The following is a 19,152-nucleotide window of genomic DNA, read 5'->3' as shown; positions in this document are numbered from 1 at the left end:
TAAGTACCAGACAACCTTGTTGTGCGCATGAGCTTGGCTTCACCACACGACTCAACTTTACGTACACCGTAGTAGAGATCGCATCGGACAGTTGTAGAATGCGAACTGGTTACCGCCCGGTATTGATCTCATTTTGAACAGAGTATAGACAGACAGTTCTCAAACCATGGTACTCTAAGGCTTAAGATTCTGCGAGAGTAATCTAGGGGCTAAGTGAACATATCCAAATTAAATATTAAAAAAATTACATTATAATGATCATCATATCATTTTTGTGTCTGTGTACACAATTAGTAGTAGAAATATTGCTTCGATTTTCAACTTCAGTATCTTGTTCGATGGGAAAGTGAATCTAGTTGGTACTTTATGGAGGTCAAAATTTCCAATAAACGGATTTTTTTAATGCAAAATCGACTTTGGTTTTTGGTGTAACTCTAAAACAAATGAACATATATACATGACATTTTCACTGGTCGTTTATATTTGCATTTTCTATACATGATAAAATTTTCAATATATTTTGATTTGTTTTGAACTGTTAAGGAACATTTTCTGTTTCCAATTTTATTAGTTTTTTTTTCTATGAATGTAAATAAAACTTTATTTGTTGGATAAAAAAGCTTGACAATTTCATACAAGGCTCCTACTATATTGTTACAAGGACATTTGAAAAATATTAAAAATCCTTAGTTTAGGTTAGGTTAGTCTTCCTATCCTTGTCTACCTTTATCAAAAAAAAGTCTACAAGAAAATCAAATTAAATTTTTATGAGCGTTTGAAATTCATATTTTTACAACATTTGATATTTACTCGATATCTCATGTAACGATTTTCTTATTTTGTAGTAATTAAAAAACGTATGACTGTAGATATTTGAAAATTTCACCGAATGTTTATAATAGCATTTTCTATACAGGATAAAATTTTGTAAATAATTTGACTCTTTTTGAGATGTTAACGGACATTGTCAGTTTTAAATTTTTATAGTTTTTTTTTCTATAAGTATCAATAAAATTTTAATTGTTGGGTAAAAAGCGTGAAAATTTAATATAAGACTCCTGATACATCGTTCTATAGTTGAAAAATATTAAAAATACATAAGCACAATTTTTTTTATAATCATTTAAAGTTAAAATTTAAAACAAGGTTCCACGTAAATAGGAAAATATTATATAAATTACTTTATTCACAATAATATCATCAAATGTACTTAGTAATATCATAGGCCGACTGACCGTTTTCGCTCAAAATCGTTTTTCTTATACAATGATATTATATCATCAAATTCAAATTTAACACCATACATTACAGTGACCCACTTGTAACCTACTGAACAGCAGAGCAACATCCACTTACCCACCTTTTTTTGTTTAAAATTGATACTATTTGTTTTTGGGGCTTAACTATTAAAATGTAGTAAACTTTCAAATATTATAACATAATACAAAATATAACTGTTCCAAATCATGTAATTGGTCATTTTTGTCTCGTTTTTGAATATTTTGGGTACAAAATGAGAAGTTTAGAGCGAGATAATAGGTACAACTTATATTATGCTGTCATCTTCTTAAAGTTTAGTATGCTATTAAAATATTTATGTCAATTCATAGAATATAATATCTCAATTTTTTAACTATTCAAATAAACTTAATAAATCCATATTTTAAAATGAACACTTTTTATAAATTTGGGTGAGCATGCATTTACAATTACCTATTTGTGGTGTGAAAAATAAGCTGACATATGAGGTGGAAGTATTGATTACTTTAGGAAAGAATCTACTTTTTTATCAAATGGTTAAATTGCCAAAAGTGTATATAAAATTGGAGTATACAGCCAATTAAAATTAATATTTTACCATTTCGATTTTATTTACTAATTATTACTATAATAATATATCTTACTAAGGGCTTGTTAACAATCATAGTTTAATCCTCGGTTACGCTTAACCCACTAATTTTACCAGCTGAATTTTAAACATCTTAGTTGAACTATTGTAATACGGGCCTTAAGTGAAGGCAATGTATTATTAAGTGTAATAAATAATTTTGAGTCTGGGACAAAATCTGATCTCTTTAAATTACCCGTGAATAAACAAGACATTTGTAGCCTATAAAATAGTATACACATATTTATATAATTAACAAGTTAACTAATCTATTTTAGTATTATCAACAATAATGTGTCATAACATTAAAATCCTGGATTATTCATATTCAGTGACGTACTTAGTTTTTTTATTAAAGGGGGAGGGGATATTAATTTTTACTGTTCATAGATCCCGTTTTAACAAAACAAAATTGTATTCTTGGCTCATGCATTTACCTGGAGGTGCTAGTGATTATAATATTAACTTTAAATAGGTACTGAAATATATTAATGCAATATTGTTATATAAAATAAAATTGAAAAAACCATCTCCTTTCACTCTATATATTCTTAAAATTACACAAAAATGTTAATATCATTAAACAATTCCTCTGGATAATGTAAAATTAAATAATTATATTATTAAGTACCTGTATAAATCTTACAAACCATTTACATTCATTTTGTAGCAAACCTGGACATTTCTAGACATCGATATACAAATATGATACATTCAATTCATTGGTACATGTTTCTTTCAATTTTCCTATATTTTAAATTGTAGCTATCCTATTGAAACAATAGTTTATACTATGTTAATTTACCTAATAATTTAAAACAGTAAAACACCCATTATTATTATTATTAAGTATATAAGTACAAACCTATCTTCATTGATTTATTTTTGGTTGGTTTTTTGAAAAATGAATTGTGTTTATTTAACAACAGAAGTTACATGATAATAACCACAAGTAGAGTGGTTGTGGAATACCTAGATGTGAATAAAGAAATTATTTCACTTTAATTTAAGTAATATTTGTATGACTATGGTACTGAGGTACCTCTAAAGCTTTTTTCCATATTTCCACATTACTACAGCTACAAATACTAATTTTCATAAAAGCTGACTTAACCATGTCACTAGTTGTCGAAAACAACACAATGTTTACTGAATATATCACTTATTTTCCCAAATAAGCAAGCCAAGTTAAGTCAAGCAGCTGTAGTTATTTACATTGCAACATCAAACCTCTTTTTTCATTAATTGTGTGTTAGAGGAATTAATAAGTATGTAATTAGTTGGACCCAAATGTTAATGACATTTGCATCCTTTTTTTGAAACTTTATAGATGATGTTTTCCTAGCTTAAAATGTGTTTCAATATCATACAAATCTATTATATGTACAAATGATAAAAGCTTTTAAAAAATAATAAATAAAAAAAGATATGTTTGTAATTATTTACCATTAAGAGGACTCGTTGTCTCTGTCTTACAAGTGCGTAACATAGCAAATTGTACGCTCAACAGAACACATGTAGCTCTGTCAGTTAAAATTAGAGTGAATTGATTTGTTACACAATTTAAAAGTACCTAGGCAATCTAATCTCATTTTTATTATATTTTAATTTTAAAGTGAGTTATGAGTATTTTAAGATTTACAAGTCGCTTTAAAATTAAATTATAATAAAAAGCCCATAAGATTGCCTAGATAATAATCTTACCTTTAAATTTTATAAGAGGTCATTTGCTCAAATTGTTTAACTAACGGAGCTAAAAGTGTTTTGCTGAGCATACAATTTACTATGTTGTACACTTGTAAGACAGAGACAATAAGTGTCGGTGTAACTTCCTTTTAATATATTTTTATATTTTCCACAAATATTATTATTAATATCTGTTATATATCAATTATGGCAGCTTCAATCATACACTCCCCATCTACAATTTCTGAGCCCGTTACTGTTCATATTAATATAGAAATTAGATTATATTGTAGTATTTTGCTAATCTTAGAACTTACTACCTATAATAGACCAAACTTAAATAACAAAAATTTAATTTCCTAAACAAATTCCTTTAGACCAAATAATGTTTTCTAACCCAGAGTATGATGGTTAAATTTACAAAACATTTTATAACTCCCCCGACATACCTAAGTATAAAATTCTGTTTTAAAGTAAACAATTCTATATCTGTATACACTAATAGACTTAAATCATTAATATATAACTTAATTAATAAGCTCTTTCAAATACCTTTTATAATAAATTAAATCATCAGCGCACTATTTGCGTTAGACCCACCCGCAACTCATAATAGAGTCAAAATTCATTCACACAAGATTGTTTATATAGTTTTTATGTAATACTAAAATCTTCTATTCCAAAAACTATAGACAATAATACTTTTGATAATTTAACACATCATTTTATCTAAATATTACAAAAATAATATTTAATAACATTGTCTACAATTTAACTACTCATTTAAATGTAAAAAAAACGTGGTTTTTTCAATTTGAATATAGGTAACTCAATAACAAATGAAATACAAAATTAATACTTTAAATCTTCAAATATATTTATACCCAACCTATCTATGGTTTTTGTAATTGGTGATTTTATTCTCAAGATGACTAATAAATCATTAAAAATGTATTTTGTCTGTCATGTGTATTAGAAAGAATTCTAAAAAGTATGCTGATATTCTCAAGAGATGGATAAGACCAATCAGAAACAAATTGTAATATATCAAGTAAACAAAAATCTATGTATTTTATCATTTGACAACAAATTTAAATAATTTTTATAACCTTGATACCTTCAATATCATATTATTTTATATAATTTTAAAAGTACCTCCATATCAATTTATTTTCAGTAAAACAAAATACCTAAAGATATCTTGTTAAAAAAATTTTAGTTAAGTTACTTATTTAACTTCATTATTATTTCATACAATTATAATTCAAAATTAAGTTTACATTACTACATTATATTATAAATATATTCCAGTTATAGAAAAATATTTTAATTGTATAAAGTTACCTATATTGTTATTATATTCATATTGGTTATCATGGTCATCAATGGTTTTATTATCTCACTTTTAATTATTATTTGATCATTATTCTTTATACAATTACTGGATATGAGTTTATAAATTTCATTATTTTAAGTTTAAATACATTTTCTAGATATACAATGCTTTATTTTTCTTAAATACCTGTAAATAAATATTAACATCAATGTGACTTAAATAAATGATAACTCACGAGAATAATGCAAAATTTTTATTAATAATCAGCCTATAACATAAGAGTGAAATATTTTACAAAACACTAACATTTTTTAAATTATTTTACTTTGATGTATAATATTTATTTTTAATTTTAATGGATTAGATATTATACTGTGTGCTAGCTAAATTAGGGAGCACTCAATTATTTGGCTAGATTACATTGGATTGAATAGGGACTTTTTAACAAACTAGGGTATTATATTTTAACGGTTTTTTTCAGTTATCTTGAATAATGAACAATTAAACTAAAATCAAAATTAATTGAATGAGTAATAAATAATCATACAGTTTGAATTATTATTATTTAATAATTGATTTAATATTTGATGTAATTGAAAAACAACATATCAAAAAAAAAACTTAACAATTTTTTTTTTAATGTTTCAATTTAATGACAGTATTAGTATAGACACTTAACTTGAATGGATCATCTTAAATATTAATTTGCTTTTTATTAATGATTTTTTTATTGGTTGGTACTTCAATACCTATTAATAATAACATGTGATAATTGTTTAAAAAGCTGTTTAATATAAATTAAATTAATTTAACTATAATAGTTATTTTTTACTTAAAAATAAAATTATGTTCAAATGTACCTATAAATTTAGAAATTTACATTTTCAAAATAAATAAATTAATAAATAACTAGGTAGGTACTTACTAGATTCTCTTCTTTGTTTTTAGTGTGTATTTTATTAAAATGATAAATATTTTTATTTTTTATTTGTGTCAGGTGAATATATCAGCAATATAGTATAACTTAGGAATATAATTTTAAAAAAGATAAATTTAAAATTAAATTAATATTATTAGGATTGAATGTAATTTTTTTTGTTGGTTTATATTATTTTGGTCCAAAAACCAACCACGTTCCTTCAGAAGTGCCTACTTTTTTGGAAAGATAATTAATAATATTATAATAGTTATTCATAATAATTTATGCTACCTAAAAATAATAAGTACCACCTACATGTATATATTATTAATAACATTTTAATAAGTTAATAGAGCTACACTATTTTTATGATAAAAACCTTACCTGTTACATTTTTTTATAGGTATATATTATAATTTTTTTTGGTTGGTTATATTTTACGCCAATTTATTAACTATTATAACTCAAGAGGTGACAACTAAAACTTTTTATTTTTACTACACAACAAACATGAATATAATAATACTATACTATAGTATAAAGTTTATTAATATACCTATTTAAATATTGTACATTTTACTAACTTTTAATTTACATTGTTTAACTTGGTATTTAAGTAGTTTACTATTAAAATTATTCAGTATATTTTAAATATGTTTATACATTGATAGCTACTTGAGATGATTTAAGGTGAACGAAATGTATTAATGTATCTATAGCAAGAACATATCTCTTTTTTATTAAAAAAGAATAAACAGGTACAATTACAGAGTAAAAGTATACATTTATTGATTTAACATTTAGGTATGGAGCTATAGTAAATATTATTTTTTTATTATCTGGGATAGTTTCACTTAAGGTTCTGAGATTTTTAAATTTTGAATTAATAATCATCTATGTGAAATTTATATTAATATATTACTAACTAAACTAACTATCCATCCAAGTTATAATAATATATTCAAACAAATGTTATACAAATAAGCAACAGCACAACATAAGTATACCTAACATTATATCCAGGGGGTTTGGGTGTTGGAACATCCTTCATCATTACATTTTTTTCCACTTATAAATGTATTATTTACATCCAAAAATTTTTAAAAAACTTGGTTTAATAGATTTTATACTTAACCCCCCCCCCCCCCCCCTCCCATAATAATCCTGGGTACCCAACTGTATATAACATAGCATAGGTACATAACTATATTTTTAAATTATAAATTAATAGTTTTAACTGTTATTTAAAATTTTTAAAATTGATTTAATGTTTAGTTAATTAACTTTTTTAATTTGATTCAATTCTTGTATGGTAAAATTACTATAATTTATTCTCCAATGAAAAATATATATAGCAGCAACTAGTTTTATTTAAATAATTAGTTTGATAGAAATATTAAACTATGGATGACTGGGTGAATGTTATAGCTAATTTTATTTATGCAAAACATTTAGATGTTTGGATATAATTTTCTAAGCTTTTGTATTAAATATAACATAAAACATTAGGTAGTTAATGTAGTATTTTAATTATATTCACCATTACAAATTTAGAAAATTGATTTTAGTTTGAACTATTTCAACTTTATAATAGAAGTATTAAAATAATAATAATATTTGAATAGAAAAGATTTTAGAAATTGGAAATGTATATTCCAATAATTAAAAGGTACCTAATGACTTATTATAACATTTAACAGTTAAACTACAAATATATTATAATGTATAAGGTAGATAGGTAGGTGTCTAAACAATAAAAAAAATATATCATTGTTTGTTTATTTATTTGGTATAGTTAAATTCTTAATGAATAACTCAGGCTAGGTTATAATATCAATAAATAGATTAATTGCTATCAAATTGTAAAATTGTAGTTGTATTGACTACATATTATTATATGCAAAGGTTTAAAAATATTTCCATGTCTACTATATTATTATGTGTATTAGTACTGACTACTGTGTAATGTATAAGAACAAATGCTGGAAAAAATCTAATTTTTAGTTTTATAATTAATATTGAACAATTGAACAGTTTACCTGTAAACCCGGTAATGTACTCCGATTATTTTGCGTTAGGTATATATTACGCACTTGTCGAATAGAGGTATTTTACATTTTTTTTTTATTTCAAAACCGCATACGTACGAACATCCTTACCGTACGCTTGAACATTTGTGACTGTTGTTATCGTCAATGCTGTTATATTATTATATTGTATTGTCGTCATCGTGGTCTACAGTGTTCACGTCTGTCTGATTATTTTCATAGCTCCTAATAAATTTATTGTGTAATGGTATTTTAATTTCAATTTAATTACTAAAGCCTTCGATTTATAATTTATATCAATTAAATTGGCCATTAATCCAGTTCTATATCACATTGTTACTGTTCGTATTTTCGTGAAGAATGTTGCAAAATGTATTGAAATATTTGAAATACAATTGTAATTTTTGAGATAAAAAATATTGTATTTGTGTTTATCATCCATGGATCCGTTTTCGTAACTTGTTTTTCTAGGTTGGGTCTATGATGTTGCGTTTGTAATTTGTGTTAAGCAAGTAGGTTTTCACCAATAATTTTTATAATTTCAATTTTTAAAACTTCAAGTAAATTTTGTCACTGTCTGAATATAGGGATATGTTCTCACTACAATAATGTTCTCATATAATCATAGGTGATTGTCGTATTTACACGCCGCCAAGACCATGAGCTTTGGCGAAACTATTTTACGTAAATACGGCTGGACTCAAGGTAAACAAAATAATTATTTTTTCAAAAACACATGCAGTTCTAAAGAAATTGTTTTTATCCGGTTGTCTGTAACCATTTCTTGACCTTTATGTTTTTACAAAACATTTAGGACCTGATACTATGTCTTGTGTTAACGTTGTGCTTGTTCACTTGCTTGCAATCTGTCTGTCGGTTCGAATCTCAGTGCTTTTGCTGGATTAGGTATTGTAAATTGATATCAATACACTTGGTCAATGTTTGTCATATATCTGTGTCAAATAATTACTGTTGAAATAATTTGTGCTGGTAATCAATTATTAGTTGTCAACATATAAGTCAGTTATTTGAATCGGTTGTCGATATGTGGTAATTTAGTCTTCATAAGTATTATTAAACATATACAATTCCCTAAGTAATAAAAGTTAGTTTTCTACCATTTATCCTCCGTCAGAATAATAACACTAGGATTTTTTTTTTAAACAACTGGGCTGTATCTTAAGACACCCATGGATATCATTTTGGATTCTCTTATTGATCATTAACAGTAGTGTGTTGTGAGGTTAATTTACAACTATATGGTGAATATTTATTGTTAATATTATAAATTCGCTTTTCCCATGCCCCAAGATAATAATGGTTGCGGTATGTACATTATATAATCTGATAAAGCAACTATAAAAAGTATATGTAATAATTTTTTGTGTTGAAACTAATCCAGCCATTCAAACAAATCGTTTTTGCTAATATAGTCTCAAAAGTATTTAACCGATAATATATTAATATTACATTGAATAATTGACTATTTATTTTGTACTATTTTAATATATAGGTAAATTTAGTACCTCTTTCATTTGATTTACTTATGTATTTCATTTAAATCATGTTTAGATGAGTAGATCTTAAAAGTATGATAAGGGTAATATGAACACATGTGTTCATTAATAATTGTAGAATGTGGTTGTTAGGTGTATTCATTTTAAAAATGAAATATATTATAAATTATTAAAAGATTTTTAATTCATATCACTGCTAAACACTGTTTAATATATAAATAATTATATAATAGAAGCACTGCATTTTGGAATTTTAAATAATTATCCAATCATATTTATATTTTTAATTCTCTTTATTTATTTTTATTGTAAATAAACATTATGTACTATAGATTTAGAATACATAATTGGTACATAAATGTTAATTTTTAATTATTTTTAGATTATATCTAGAAACAAAACAAGGTAATTTGTTAATTCCATTTCTTACAGACATCCTTATGTTTAAAGGCTAATCATTAGGTTAAACTAACTACTATTTGTTTATGCTTAATAAGAAATATTTATTACTATCGGTGTAGTATCCTCTAAAATTACTCGTTAGTTTATAGTTGTAACTCTATTTTTAATTTATATTATATTTATTGTATTACCTATGTTTTCAAATTTGTTGTATAAATAATATCTTTCTTGATTTTTCATGCATTCAGTTGAGGAATAAATAAATAAAAATATAAACATGGTTATTGTTTATTTTGTAATCTTCATGTACTAATAGCCAATAGGAATCACAATGGGTAGTAAATATTATGCATTATTTAATTGCATTTATCTTTCGTTATGTATCATTTGGACTAACATATAGACTAATTGTGTTTAGGGTGGTGAGCGCCATGCATGAGGATCGTTGGTACTTCTCAAAAGAGCAGCTGGAGAATACACCCAGCAAACGATTTGGCATCGATGCTGATAAAGAGCTGTCATACCGACAGATTGCTGCCAACCTCATTCAAGAAATGGGCCAAAGGTTGCACACCACCCAACTGTGTATAAACACTGCCATTGTGTATATGCACCGTTTCTACATGTACCACCCCTTTACGTTATTTCATCGCAATGCAATAGCTACTGCATGTCTTTTTCTTGCTGCTAAGAATGAAGAACAACCTCGAAAATTAGAACATGTTCTCAAGGTTTCCATAATTTGTCTGAATAAACAACATGGTCATAATTTTCATCACATTGATAATAAATCTGAAGTTTATTTAGAACAAGTACAAGACTTGTTAAAAAATGAAGAAACATTGTTAAAAACCTTAGGTTTTGAAACAGCCATCGATCACCCTCATACTCATATAGTAAGATGTTGTCATTTGGTAAGAGCCAGCAAAGATCTTGCCCAGACAGCATATTTCATGGCATCCAATAGTCTACATTTAACCACCATGTGTGTCCAATACAAACCAACCATTGTCGCTTGCTTTTGTATACATTTAGCTTGCAAATGGTCAAAATGGGAGTTAAAAGATAGTATGGAGGGAAAACCATGGTTTTGGTATGTAGATCAAAGTGTAACAACTGAACTACTAGAACAATTAACCACAGAATTTTTAACAATATTTGATAAATGCCCATCACGTCTAAAAAAAACGATTGGTGGCCACTAATTCAATGGACAAAAATGGAGCATTAGCAAATTATTGTTCTTCTCAACAAATGCAATCACCAACCCCTCCTTTGCCTTCTAATTACAAACACCAGGGTCATTCTCGAATGATAAACACCAGGCCTACGCCGTCCAAATTTCCTAATCCTGTAGTCTTCCAACCTCCAACCAAAATTAATGGTGTTCCGGTTGATCACAAATTTGTAGTACCTGTTACTAGACCTATTCCTTCTAAAGAGCAACCCACGCCAGTTGTTCCAAGTAAACCACTAGCACCAGTAAAACCTAAAGTTGAAATACCAACAACTTTAAATAATAATATTAAAAACGAAATTCTCCCACAAAGACCTAAATCACTACCTAAACCTCCAGAACATGTTATTAAACAGGATGTTGCTAATAAACAAGAAATGGTAGTCAAACCTGAACCTATTCGAAATCAGTTCTCTGTTGGCCGAGATAACCATTCTGAAGTAATAACAAGTGTGCTCAAAGAAATGACCAAGCTTAATGATTTAAATATTTTATCTGTGATCAAATCTCCTCGAGAATCTCCACCCAAAGTTAAAAAGCCATCAATATTTAGTCCAGTACCTGAAGACGAACCACAAGATGTTAAACCTTTTATAATTAAATCTGAACCAGCAGAAAATAATATTGTTATTAAATCTGAACCAATAGATGAAAGTTACAATAAATCTGAACCAGGAATAGAAAGTTATGCTAAATCTGAAACATTACTAGAAACTTATATTAAATCTGAGCCAATGAGTCCTCTAATACTGGATGTACCTAAATTTGATCCAGAGTTAATGTTGAATCCTGTTGGTCCAACTGGTACTATTGAAATAGATGGAGAAACTTGTAATTCAAATACACATAAAAAGAAAAAGAAAAAACATAAAGAAGAAAAACGTGAGAAAAAGAAACATAAAAAAGATAAAAAACACAAGGACGGAGAACATAGACATCACAAGCATAAAGATAAACACAAAGAACCGGAACCTATTAGAATTACAATACCAAAAGAAAAAATTAAGCAAATACCACCTGTAGTTATAACTACACCACATTCTCCACCTAGAGGCATTAAGTTGAAAATTGCCAAAGAACGAATCGGAGGTAGTGGTCCAGGTTCTGGAAGTAGTTTACGTATTAAAATCAGTAAAGACGACAGAGGATTAAAAAGGGATCATAGTCCAAATGAAACCACTCCGAAGAGAAATCGTAAAGAACGAAGAGATTCTGATTCTGGATTAGGTTTTAGTCAGAGTTAGTATTTATTGTTTGTAAACTGGAATCGAAACTATATATCATACATTATTATTTTTTGTTTTTATAACAAAACAGAATGTTTGAGTAAGTATTTTTCATTTGTTTTTTTTATTTTATAAAATTGAATTTATAAATTGGAAAAACAGTAAGAAAAACATTTTGCAAATACTTTTTCTCTTAGATAAATATTTCGATTTCTGGTGTGTGTCGTTGTGCAATATAATAATAATATAATGCTCTTCCCGACACTTGATTTTTGTTTTCGTTTTGTTGTTAACAATTTAAGTGCCTTTATTTTGTTTGGTCTTTTATTATTTTTATATACATGATAAGTCAAACATTATTCACTTAACGAGTAGACCTCCTAGTACATACTCGTACACATAAATATTATAAATAGCCAACATCATCATCTCACACGTCGAGCTATAAACTATAATATTGATTTTGTGATAATTGGCGAACATGCGTCAACCTTATTTGTACCACTACCATTGTAAATATTGTAATGTCGACTGAGTTAACAATCATAGGAGAAAAAATAATGGTTTTTAGGAATTTACATATTAAACATTGTATTTTGCAGAGCTCATAATATATACGTTTCTTTTTTCCGAACTCCCTATGACCTAAATTTTCAACATTCTAGTAAATAAATTTTTTTAAATTGTATATTTTGTATTTGTACTTGGTTATGTAATTATTTTTCTGCGTACATAAGTAAAAAAAAAAATGTTGTTAAAAAGTATTTTTTTTTTAGTCAATATTCTTATCCTTAATTTCTTATTACATAATATTATAGCATACATAAATGTGAGTAAATGTGTTTCTACAATATAACACTAAAAACAACAACAAAATTCATTAATAACATGTGTGACCCAATAAAATAAAATTATGAAGGTTAAATACATGAGTACATCATAAAATTATAAATATAGTTTTCAAAAACTTATTCCATATTAATACAGTATGGACATAGGACTTTGAAAGAAAGCTATCTGTTATTGGTAAAAAATCTGACCATATCCCCCACATTAAAATAATTTAAAAAAAAAAAAAATTATACAGAAAATGATAAATCATTTTACATAATGCCAATCGTTTAACCGATCATAATATTGTTGTTCATCTCATACATCACCAGTACATGTAAACTAGACATTACTAGAAGATCTACAAATTATTGGTGTTTATGTTGAACCGATTGACAGACAAGCAAATTGACACATTTAAGTACCAAATTATAATTACCTAAGCAAACAGCTTATCCGTTTAATTGAAATAATGATTGTTTTATCTGATTGATATCATGGTTAGGCAAGGGTCTAGGCAAAAAAGAAGATGGAATTGCCGCTCCCGTCCGTGCAAGTCTGAAATTTGACCAAACTGGTGTTGGTTATGACACAGCTAATGCGGAGTCGTATGGTGATAAATGGTGGACTCGTACTTACAACGATGCTGTCAACGGGATAGATGTCAAAAATAAAGTAATCAATTCAATATAACAAACCTTTAAAATGTAGAAAATAAAGTTACCAATAAAAAATATTAAGCAATACATTTAGTATAAGTTATTATTAAATACTAAATTTGATTTGATAAAATACTCTCTTTTACAGGATGGAAATGTTACTTTTAAACCAAAAAAAAAGAACAAGAAAAAAAAAGCTAAGGTAATTAAAATGTATTAATTATTATTTATTAATATGCTATACGATCTTCGTCTATTGCGGTAAAGCCCCTTCCACGCCATGAAACATTTGTTGGAAACATATTTTTAACAAATGTTTCTTTGGTCTGGACTCTGGACGGGGCTTAAATTCAGGGCCGGCGTTCTATAATATTTGTAAGGGGTCGTGGATACACGTTCGCTACGCTCAAAATATGAAGTTTTGTTTCTACAATTCCATACTATATTTTTTTGATTTTAAGTTGGTATCATAAAACAATAACTATTGCTTATAAGTTCTTAGTTCTAAGTTATACAAAATAAGTATTATTATGTACCTACTTGAGTTTTTCGTTGGAAATTCAATTGGGTCGTATTTAAAAGGGTTATTTCCTATTCCAAGACTAATGTATTTTTCTTTAACATGATCACAACATTTTTATTTCATGTTTACGATGATTCTTTAACTAATATTAAATTTTAATTTATCTTACCTATTTTAAATAGGTAAATAAATATATTAACAGAAATATGAATATTATTTTTTCCCAAATGGATGCATGGATTATAAAATAACGTATTTTAACTTACGCGTTTAAAAGGCGTTAAAAAACATTTTACAAAAAAAAAAATATTTAAAAAATTCGATTGGAAGCTTAATTATAAGATTTGTATAGAATTTTTCCGGAGATGACGGTTACCGCCCACTAACGGCCAACCCGCAACCGTTTGCTATCCAGCTCCCAGGAAATACGTTTATTTTGCCATTATAGAAAACAATAAATACGCTTAAATGTTGGTGGTAGCGTGGACTCGGTGAAAAAAATCATTACATTGAAGCATTGAGCTTAAAATAAAACGTATTTTTCCACTGTGGACTATTTTAGTTAATTTAATATGTTTTTTTTTTTATCTTCTGACTGAAAAATTTGGTTCAATAATTGAGAGGTCGAACGATCGCGTAAACCTCCGTCCCTGGGCCGCTTAATATAATATTTAAAATATTTTAATTAATATATTATTTTTGTTTAGAAAATTAAAATCGAGGAGGTTAAATCAATTTTAGAGTTATCAGATGAACAGTTATTCCAAGCTTGTGGTGGGATTACTTGTCATAAGTAAGTTTAAGACAAATATTTTATATAAATTATGTATGATGTAAATAAGTTCTATGTGCAAAACGTGTGTTAAATTTAATACTTAAAGTGTACATTGTTGTTCTAGAGCCGCTAGGCATGGATTAAATATGGATGGAAAGTTGGCTAGATTACGTAAACAGGATGCACAATTATTGGCCGCTAATAAAATAAAAGAAGAAACCAGTGGCACGGAGAATAAAAACTAAAATGTAATAATTGTACTTACTATTTTATAAAAAAAAAATGATTGATTTGATTATACATTTTGTAGATGAGAAAAATAATTACACAAATATCGTACACATAAATATCAAACATATATTTTTACTAAATGTACACAAAATTGAAATAATCGTATAAAAAAATATAATAAATCAAGAACGTAATATTATTACAACAACATAATATTATACAAATTGTTATATTACTATATTACACTACAAAATGGTTTTAATTTTAATAATAAATTATTACACAATTTGAGCTTCAGGAAAACGTTCAACGTTTGCCCTAACAATTAAATATGGCAATTTGTTACCTATTTTAATAATATTAGACAAACTGAAATATCTTATATGAGCAAATCAATAAGAATACAAATTACACACATGTCAGTATACATTTTAATAACTTTACATTTTTAATTGAAAAAAAGTAATAATCGCCTATGACTAATTTGATTGGAATTATTGTGGCTGCGTTCATATATATATTATATTATATAAAATTAAAAATTAACTTCTCAATAAGAATGTATTATGTATAATTTACACGATAAAACCAAGTTTTGGGTTCTGATGATATTTGAATTTTTTGAATTGCGTATCACGTTAGAATCGCTGGATGAATATAATTTAAATAAGTAAATCATATTTATTTACACACGGTGGTAGGTAATCGTTATACACAATTCAAACGCTATAAATGATTAGTAATAGTTGGATTTTTTGCTGTACAACGTTATGCAACGTAATTTTTAACTATCATACTAAATTTATTTGTAGTGGCTAGTCACCAGTGACATACAATTATCTTTTTAGTTTTTGATTTTTACACTGAACGCACCCGGTTAATGAAACTTAAATCAAAAATATCATAAACTCTTAACTAACTAAACAGTCGTCATTAATTACTTCAGTACAGAATATTCAATAATTTCAAAAAATTGTCTTATAATGATATTTTTTTTCTGCAAAATTTCGCGTTACGCTTCATAATATTATAGTATATAAAAATCGTACGTTTTTGCTGTATTCGTAGGTAAGTTATAAGTACAACTGTACAAGTCGTCAAACCGTTATAACGACGGGAAAATATTATATGGTAAGTTTATAATATAGTTGTATACATAATAATTATGGTTAACTACAAAAGTACAAAACATTTGATTACGAGAAGAACACTATGCAGATAATTAAAAATAGGTATCAATAATAATAATATAGGTACATCACGGTACCTAGTACCTAGATGCTTATGTATTAAACAAAACAATGAATAATGAGTTGAAAATTGCACGTTCCAATGCCCCTCCTAATTTTAGCTACAACGTAAAAAATTCTCGACGCGTTTGAATTGTTTGAAATTTAATTTTACTGACTACCTTCTATAATTAATATAGTGTGTTACGTACAATATGATAGGTACGTATTTCAAACCAAAAAGGTTCTGGATCGAGTAAACGAGTTTGTTATTGGTGCACCAACCGAATAGGTTCTGTAGTCCACAGAACTTTAAATCACGCTCCCGATTAGTCACCTATTTCACGTATAGGTGGGATGAGAATGCACGTTTCGGTTCACTGTTGTTTTAGAATAACAACAATTTGAAACTGGTGATATGATAAGAGCTGGCGCCACACTGCACCAAATATGTTTATATAATATATTACCAATCAGACCAGAAAACGATTGTTCATACAAATTACGTTTAGTTTAATGCCCGACAATCGTATAGCCCGATACGAATATAGGTACAATGATACAATACTGTTGTTAGGCACAGTTAAAATATAGGCATATAATAGCCGAACATTCGAAGCATTTAAATTTATAAAAAATCTATCACTTCTCTTTGTCTTACACTACAGGTAAATTGCCTCGGAGATCGGCATCCGGACCTATCTGACGAGTGACGTCCGACCATTTATTATAGCCTCTTATTATTATTAATATTACTACTACCGTTTATCGCGCATTCGCACGTAGGTTACTAAAGGTCACTGGATCGTGGATTGGATATGTACCTATATAGGTGTAATTTACAAGAATTTATTAAAGCCGTTCCGATTTTTGATAAAAAAATGTTCAATCTTAACGCGTATTAGGTATATACTGTATGATTCTTTTATTGAAGAACATTCATTATTTCAAAAATTTTACCTAGATAGCAGCTGTTTTATTTTTTTTAAATTTAAATCGTTAAAAAACAATTTTTTATCATTTTTTAATGACAACATACATTTTTATTCAAAGCTTAATATTTCTATAGGTACTATAAAAATCAAATTCCAGGCGAGTAGGTTTAATAGGCTTATTAGGTTGTAACTTGTAAGTATTTCAAGTTATAATTTATAAGCTATTCGTCCAACATTCAATAGTTATGCATCGAACTATCTACACAAAAATATTCTGTTTCGGAACAAGAAATTAAAATGAATATTATTATGTTGTTGTTCAAAAAACTTAAAAAACGATAACGATAAAAAAAATGTAAAAATATTGGTAGGTAGTATTTTTGTCTCCAAAATTATTGCTTTGGAACGTCTTAAAAATATGAAAAACGTTGGTACCCACCTATATAGTTTTTGAAATAATGATTGTTTTCAATTAAAGAATCACCTTGTATAATATAGCATTATGGTGTAATACTGATATATATATGGGTGGTACTTGCATTTTACAAAGCGGGGTGATTTCGCGTCGACACCGTGACGTAACATAAAATAAATTGTTCCATACACTAATAACGGATAATAATTGCGTACATATTATATAAAAACTAAACAATATTCGTTGCATATAGTTATAGTGGGGGGGGGGATAAATATACCAATAGCGTCTATCTACACATAAATATAATATATATTATACACCTATATAATATGTACAAAAGCGATGTTATCACAGTGACCGCAGTTTAGAGGATAGGGTTTAAATTGTATGGTGGGTGGGGGTTGGGACCGCGGGGACTAGACGCGATAATAACATCGCATTTTTTATGTGATATCAGTTGTACACAGTAATAATAATAATAATAATAGTATAAAATACGCGTTTGTGGGCGACAGGTGAGCAGGGGGGGGGGGGTCAATCACAGTTCGGTGGTGACCTCCACGTCCTTCCGGTTGAACGTCGTCAGCCCGTTGCCGTTGTGCATCGCGGGACGCCCAAACTCCTTTTTCTCCCGGAACGTCACATTGTCGTTGGTGGGACTGATGACTGCCGCCGCGGCCGCAGACTCGGTGTCGTCCGACGGTTCGAACGCCATGTTCGTCCGGCCGAACGTACTGGTGCCGCCGTTCGACATGCCGCGGCCCATACTCGACGTCCTGGCCGTGGTCGCCGCTTCCGAGCTCACAGGGCTGTGTCCGTCTGCAGATTATGGGATTGCGATGTATTAGAAAATGCATATGAAACGATATTTTCATGTTTTTTACACCGCATTTAAAATATCGTTTTATTATCACACTCAGTCAACCATCATTCGCGTAAGTTTTTTTTATAATTTTTTCAAACGTTCTATTAGATTCTTGCTTTACTTTTATCGTATTTTTTTCTCGTCGTCCCTATAGTAGTATAGTCACAACAAAATATTGTTCTACGAAATTATGTTGGTTTTTGTACAATTCGCATTTTTATTAGAGAAAAATCGCATTACAATAACTTCGTCAAGTAATATTATTACGCAATAAAGATAAAATATTAAGAAATCGTCTTTATTCAGCAGCATTTTCATTTTTTTTCGTTGCGTTATTTTCACGACCAATTTTAAAGTCTTATATTATACTATTATTATTTATTATAGCCAAAAATATATTTTTTTATACGCATTCAAGTGCCTATAA

The 19,152-nt window shown here is 27.7% G+C and overlaps 3 protein-coding genes and 1 long non-coding RNA gene across 4 annotated transcripts in view; 2 read left to right on the top strand and 2 right to left on the bottom strand.

Annotated features, from left to right (window-relative positions):
- Window positions 1–971: 971 nt before the first annotated feature.
- On the bottom strand, window positions 972–4,720 carry LOC132940924 (uncharacterized). Its single transcript, XR_009664111.1, has 2 exons — window positions 2,931–4,720; window positions 972–2,860 (listed from the first exon to the last, which is right to left on the bottom strand). It is a non-coding gene; the product is annotated as an uncharacterized LOC132940924 (long non-coding RNA).
- A 3,623-nt stretch (window positions 4,721–8,343) lies between these two features.
- Window positions 8,344–12,836, top strand: LOC132940922 (cyclin-T1). Its single transcript, XM_061008726.1, is given in 3 exon segments — window positions 8,344–8,582; window positions 10,215–10,977; window positions 10,979–12,836. Coding segments are annotated over 2 exon segments (2,049 nt in total). The 5' UTR covers window positions 8,344–8,582; window positions 10,215–10,227; the 3' UTR covers window positions 12,278–12,836.
- Window positions 12,741–15,292, top strand: LOC132940698 (G patch domain-containing protein 4). Its single transcript, XM_061008401.1, has 4 exons — window positions 12,741–12,771; window positions 13,596–13,765; window positions 14,980–15,065; window positions 15,172–15,292. Exons 1-4 carry the CDS (start codon window positions 12,741–12,743, stop codon window positions 15,290–15,292), a joined length of 408 nt encoding a protein of 135 aa, XP_060864384.1.
- A 92-nt stretch (window positions 15,293–15,384) lies between these two features.
- Window positions 15,385–19,152, bottom strand: part of LOC132940923 (cadherin-99C) — a 62,776-nt gene continuing 59,008 nt past the window's right edge. Inside the window, 1 exon segment of the mRNA XM_061008727.1 lies at window positions 15,385–18,679. Within this exon segment, the coding sequence (XP_060864710.1) occupies window positions 18,399–18,679 (281 nt within the window). The 3' untranslated portion in view covers window positions 15,385–18,398.

This window comes from Metopolophium dirhodum, chromosome 3, assembly GCF_019925205.1.
Source record: "Metopolophium dirhodum isolate CAU chromosome 3, ASM1992520v1, whole genome shotgun sequence".
Taxonomy (NCBI): domain Eukaryota; kingdom Metazoa; phylum Arthropoda; class Insecta; order Hemiptera; family Aphididae; genus Metopolophium; species Metopolophium dirhodum.
This window is presented reverse-complemented; position numbering and strand designations above follow the sequence as displayed.